The sequence below is a fragment of the Aythya marila genome (assembly GCF_965140915.1).
Source record: "Aythya marila genome assembly, chromosome: Z".
Classification (NCBI taxonomy): Eukaryota; Metazoa; Chordata; class Aves; order Anseriformes; family Anatidae; genus Aythya; species Aythya marila.
The window spans coordinates 72,617,747-72,624,337 of record NC_139080.1 but is presented as its reverse complement, the minus strand read 5'-3'; the positions used below and the strand labels follow the sequence as shown (position 1 = coordinate 72,624,337).

At 43.3% G+C, this 6,591-nt stretch overlaps 1 protein-coding gene across 1 annotated transcript; it reads left to right on the top strand.

Moving 5' to 3' along the window:
- Positions 1-1,208: 1,208 nt before the first annotated feature.
- On the top strand, positions 1,209-3,045 carry TUSC1 (tumor suppressor candidate 1). Its single transcript, XM_082783650.1, has one exon. It carries the CDS (start codon positions 1,281-1,283, stop codon positions 1,878-1,880), a length of 600 nt encoding a protein of 199 aa, XP_082639776.1. The 5' UTR covers positions 1,209-1,280; the 3' UTR covers positions 1,881-3,045.
- The last annotated feature ends 3,546 nt before the right edge of the window (positions 3,046-6,591 follow it).

Below are 6,591 nucleotides of genomic sequence, written 5' to 3'. Positions count from 1 at the left end.
ACATACATGTATTGTGTGGGATTACAATAATACCCTCAGCCAACCTCTTCTAGAAGCTGGTTTAGCACAGGAAATAGTTGTTATAAATTATTTTTGACTGATCAGCAGGCACAGCTAAACTGCAGTAATACCAAGATTACATCTGCTCTACAGTGATTTGATGTTTATTTTCTAAACTTTAGAAGTATACATTTATTAGAGCTGATAAGGTTCTGAAAATAATTATTACAATTACTGTGATGTATTGTTTGTTGGAACTTCAAATGCACGTTCCATAACCTTTAAACTTTCAGTTGGTCATTAGTGAAACATTAGATTAAGGCATTTTATACTTTAAGTAAAGCAGGCCCAGCTCATGAACAGCTTACGATCTGAAGTGCAAAAAAGCAAGCAGAGGTCATCAGCGGTATGTACTGAATAGGCATGGTAATCCCAACGGGACTGCTTAATTTGGAGGTCTTTTCCAATCTCAACGATTATCTAAGTCTGTGAACTGTGCAGATACCTACACACATGAGTATGTAAAGAAGGGTAGCAGAAGAGAAACGGTGACAATTTTAGAGCTCTCATGATTTCCCCATTGTCAAATGACATGGGTATGGACCCCTCTACACCCTTTCGTTGTTTTTTTTTGGAAACCATGTGCGTGTGAGTTTATAGCATTTTGTGATTTTGTGATCGAACCGTCCATGAGCAGAAAGAGCGATTCACACACAAGCACATGAGCTATACGTGCTTGCATCTTGCACTTTTTTCCTAATGTCATGACAACAGAATGGACTCAATGACATTTATACGGCCAGGTCTTTGTTTAACAACCACTTTTGACACTTAACGTTATATAGGGCATGGGCACCACTTCCAAATAACGACGAACCCCACCCGCACAGAAAGTTTCTGGGTGCCACAAGCGACACCTGACGACCCCTCACCCCATCAGGGGTGGGAAAGGGGAGGCTGGGGGCAGCCCTAGGTGTCCTCAGGGGCCGGGCAGCCGCCACCACACCCCCGCGGTCCCCACCAGCAGCCATGTCACCACCCCCGCCCCACCGGGCACCGCCCCAAAATGGCGGCGGCGTCCCGCACCGGCTGTTCCCCCGCGGCCCCCTCCCTCCCCTCCGGCGGGCGGCGAGGGCCCCGCCCCCCCGCTTTGCATCGCGCGGCGCCGGCGCCCCGCACCCCTCCCCTCCCCTCCCCTCCCTCCTCCGGCGGCGGCGGCGGGCGGCGGCGGGCTCGGCGGCGGCAGCGGGGCGTGCAGGCGGGCTGCGGGAACGGCACGGATGAGGCGCATGCGCGCCGTGGACGGGCGCTGGGGCTGTAGCGGCTCGGCGCGGAGAGCCCGGGCGGGGCTGGGGGCCGGGGCCGGGGCCGGGGCCGCCGCCGCCGGCAGCGGCAGGGGGGTCGTCGTCAGCGGCGTCGGGGCGGAGGAGGGCTCCGTCCTGTGCCAGGAGGGCTGGCGGGGCCAGTCGCGGGGCTCGGTGCAGCAGCTGGCGGAGCGCTACGCGGACCTGGCGGCCAGCCACAGCGAGGCGCTGCGGCAGCGGGAGGAGCGCGAGTGGCACAACGCGCGGCTGCGGCAGGAGAACGCCCGGCTGCGGCTGGAGAACCGCCGGCTCCGCCGCGAGAACCGCTGCCTCTTCCGGCAGGCCCTGCTCGGGCCCGAGCCGCGGGACCCCCAGCAAGGGGAGGCGGAGGAGCTGCGCGCCCAGCTGGGACGGCTGCAGGAGAAGCACCGCCGGGCCCTGCAGCAGCTGCGGCGCTGCCGGGCCGAGGGCGGGGCGGACGACGGCGAGCTGGAGGAGCTGCTGCTGCGGGAGGAGGAGGGCGACGAGCGGCCGCCGGCCCCCCTGGAGAAGAGGGGGCTGGTGGAGCCCGTGTAGCCGGCCCCTTGGGGAGGGGGGGAGCCCCTTCCCCGGGGTGTGCTTTGCGCCCTTCCCCCGCCCGCAGGGCACGGCGCGGAGGCGGAGGAGATGCGGCGCACGGGGGAGGCCGAGGATGGAGGGGGAGGAGGCCTCGGCGCTGCTGCTGTGGAGGAGAGAGCCGCAAGGAAGCGAGCGTTTGGCCGCACGGCGTGGCCTTGTGCTTCCCTAGGGGATCCGCTGCGAGCGCCGCGCAGGCCTCGGCAGCCGTAGAGGCCGCCTGAAGGATGTCTGGCGACTGCTCTGTGTCCTGTGTGCGTCTGTTCCAAAACGGGGAGGGGTGGGGGAAGCTTGCAAGCTTCTGGGTCGGCACTCTGGTACAGGGTTGGTGATCCCTCCAACACTGAATTGTCTGGACATTGAGTCAAAAACAGTACCCGTTGTCTTTAAGGATGGACTGTGTTCACCCTCCTGTTCAATATTGGTTTGTATTTTGCACTTTCACTTAAAATGGCATAAAATTCATGATAATAAAAACGTGGGCATGCCAAGCGACGGTCTCAAGTGTGATTTGTAACAGGCAGTTACTTTGAAATTACAAGTGAAACACCAGTCACACCTTCGTAACACAGTTCCTCTAAGCACATGACATTTAGTTATTTTTCAGAGCTCTTTTCCTTAATAAAACCAGTTTGCAAACAAGCCTTGTGAGGAACTGACACTGCAGTTTGTTTCGTGGTATTCCTTCATTATTGTTTTTAATCATTGAAAAGCTGGATGATGTCTTCAGATTTGGTGTTAGTTCCTTTTTATCTTTAAATAACCAAGCTCTGTTTTAGTTCAGCGTAACATTAAAAGGTTTAAATGCCATCCTAAGAATTTTTGGATATAACTTGAACACTGTAGTTGTTACTCCTTTGCATAACATCAGTGTAAGCTTCTAATCAGAAAGTGCAGTAGCACTTGTTAACTTGTTCCATCCGTTTCGATCTGCAGCATCAAAAAATGTGTTCTCAATACATAAAAAAGATGTGTCAGATGGTACAGTTAATTGCTTCTTAATGAGAAATCTTGGCTGTTGGTGTGTGGATGTATTGCTTGATTACCTTGTTTTGGAAATGTGAAAGCATTCTTGGAAACGTCTGAATTAATTAAATGCTCAAGAATTACAATAGATACAACCACCACAACAACCAATTGTCTTATTTTCTAGCTTTTTTTTTTTTTTTTTTTTTTTTAATTGAAGTGTGTATATGATGAATAGCTAAGCAGTTTGAAGAATTTGTCAGAATAGTACAATGGAGAATGGTGTTAAAATACAATGTTAGAAAAGTGCAAATGTGTACCTTTTAAAAATATCATTTTAGAAAGTATCGGGATGTACAAAAAAAAAAAGATTCTGTATTTTTTTAATGCAATATGCAAAACTTTGTAACTAAAATTTTGGGGCCCTCCAAATAATGGAGGTCTTTATATTCTAGATAGTGTAAGAATATTAGTACTTTTAATAAGCTCTATACAAGTTTATATAAAGTGTTCTTATTAAATTCATAAAATGGGCTCTAGATATGACTTGACAAAGAGTTAATAAAGTAAAACCATTCAGATAATTAAAAGAATTTGAGATAGTTACATTGTTAAGGCTCAAATTTATGGGAAGTGCTTTTTTATTTTATTTTAAATTTTGAAATTGTTACTTCCAGGTGAATTTCAGTAAAGTGTCAAGTCAAGTTGCTGAAGTTTCATCTAACCAATCAATCATCTGATCTCATTGTGTTAGAGAGCAAGAGGTAAGAAAATACAAGATTTGGAAAAGTTCTCTCTAGTAAAATTATGCAAAAATAACACTCACTTTTCCTTAATTAATAGTTTGCAGGTGGTAGGTTTCCTTTACAACGCACTTGCATGATCTTTGGCTACAGGAAACTTCAAAGACTTGATGGAAAAGTGAATATACTTCCTAAAGTATATACCTATAAAGCCTTAATGCTTGTAATCTGAATTTGTCTATGTGACTAGTTCTAAAATTCGTTAGTTTGATACCATTACAGAAACAGTCACATCTATCTCTAAAGCCAAAACCCCTTGTATTGATGGCTGGCAGAAAACCTAGAGCATCTCTGGAATTGTCTGAGAACTTACAGCATCTATGCATCTGAAGTGATAGAAGATGTGAAGGTCTTTTTTCTTAGAGGCCTTTTCCAAACTGAATCACAGGATCAACGTTAGGAATTGGAAGGGGCCTTGAAAGATAGTCTAGTACAATCCCTCATGACTCATGATTCTACAAAGAGCTATTACAATTGTAAAAAGTGCTTAAACCCTCTACATTTGATTGTGGTCTGTTTTATTCCTCTTTTATTCTTTCTGTCGGATAAACAGTCAAATCTTGAAAATCTAGTTTTCAATTCCTACTCCTCAATCTTGTCTTTAATTCTGTTTATCGTGTTCTGGACTGTACAACAAGTGTTTATTCTTCTTTTGTTCTAGTTGTTGAGGCAGTGTTTCTATGTCTTGCTGCACTGAGCCTTCCCTCCTGTTGTTTGACTGAATGCTTCTACCCTAAATTTGGAAGAGAGTCCTTTACAGAACAAAGTTGCTGTATTATATTCAGCAAAATGAACCATGCTGTGCTGTTATCCTTCTTCTCATACCTTTACCATTTTAATTCAGAATCATGTCAGTTCTATTCTGATGGTTTTCAAAACCATGTATTTCAAAACAGAGATTTTTTGTGTTTTTGACTATAGGTTTTAAGTATCTACTTTGTCATAGCTAACTGTTTTTCTCTGTTTGTTTGTTTGTTTGTTTTCCATGAGGCCAAATTCCTGGGGACCAATGGATTATTTTCCCATTTAGAGGAATGCTTTTAGCTTATAATTAACTTTCAGGTTACAGTATTTTGTAGTGTTGTATGAAAGTGAGTTTGAAAATGAGATGTTGTGTGTGTTTTGTTTTGTTTTGCAAATTAGAGACTGGATTAAATCCATATTTGGATTTGAGGGTCTATGTGAGCCTTTTATTTTGTTTATAGATAAATACATAGAAACACAGCGGCAGAATGTATAAAATATTTGGCAGTATTGGCTACCTGTTCACCCTGTTAAATTGCAGTATTTAAATTATGAATATATAATCTCACAACTTGCTTTCACAAAAAATATATGTATACGTATGAATTTGTGTAGTTAAACAGAATGTCAGATCCTGTAGCCTTTCACTTTGTTACTAACATGATTATCTTTTGTTTCTTAAATGTTCAGTCTTAGCTGCAGACCTTTGTTTACCCTTCTGTCCTATGCCTTATGTTTAAAAAAAAAAAAAAAAAGTTATAAAATATATGCTAAAATGGAAGATATATGCATGGCTACATTAAAACTATGTTAAAATCTTCTGGGGCCCTGTGTGAATTTGATGGCAATTACTTTAAAACACATGTATATGAATAGAATGGTTTGGTGTCAGTGCCATATTTAATATACACTCTATTGCTCTTTTGAGACCTAATTTAAGTTTCATTAAATATTGCACTCTGAGTCTTTGTCTGCTGTGCTCATCTCCTTGAATATGTTAGGACCTTGGGGTGCTTTAGCTGCCTACAGAGAATAATGAAATAAATTAAATGTCTTTGTATGATAAACTAATGCCATTCAGATTAGTTTAGTTGGCTACTTTCCCATCAAAGCAGTCATCTGTTACACTTCTTTTTCTATGTATCTCACTGTGTTCCATATCCCAGTTTGTTTTTGTTCAGTTCAGCCAAGACATTTGCAAGTTGTATAGAAAGTCCCTTTTCCAAACTCACAAATTATCTGAAGTACTGACTTAGTGCCAGATACTGATTACAAATTAATAGGGTATTTCCTGTATACATGTATTTTAAAGTGGTATCTGGTATTGTCATACTGGGCAGTTCAGGGGTAACTGCCTGGGAGCAGTCATCATTAAATAAGCTATTCAGATTGAATTTACTGTTTCATTTCTTCCAAAATAAAACCCTGTATCATTCAGAAGATAATAGCAGCAAGTGATTATAAAGCTCCTTTTAAAAAAGCTTGCTACCAGTATTATTTCATGACTTTCAAGGCCATTTGCTTGCTCTTTGTGCTGTCAAGGGTCTTTGTGCAGTCAGAATGTAGCTGTAGCAGAACAGAAGATAAATGATATTACATTTAGAGTGCACAAAGAGGCTGTTTTAGATCCAGCTTTATAGGAGAGAGTGTGGTACAAGGCTGGGAAGAAAGCAAATTGGTTGGATAAGCCCGAGAAAGGGGCTTAGTTTGTGAAAGAGAATTACTGTGGAAAGACAACCAAACTAAACCTGATGGAGTTATATTTGTATATATTGGTGTATTTTTAATTAATACATGTATTGAATGCAAAGTTAAGATGAAGTTTAGTACCAAGGAGAAGAACAACTGTGTCATACACTTGCATGTCTTTGAAGTAGCAGTAAGCTTTGGAGATCTACTTTACAAACAATTATTATCCTCCACTGAGATTATTAGCAGTGATGCTCATTAGGGTTAATTTATCTCAGGAGAAAAAAAAAAAAAAAAAAAAAAGAGCAAGCAGATTTACCATCTCTTTACCATCTCTATTTTGTGAGTGTTGTAGGATTTTCAGTGGCCTCAAACATGTTTGAAGTTTGACACCTAGACTGGTTCAATGGAGGAAGTGTGCTGCAATCAGCTGGCAGCATCCAGGTGTGTTTTGACAAATGCACTTCCAA

Excerpts from the sequence above, each read along its gene's own strand:
- TUSC1 (XM_082783650.1), top strand. The coding sequence starts at position 1,281 with ATGAGGCGCATGCGCGCCGTGGACGGGCGCTGGGGCTGTAGCGGCTCG.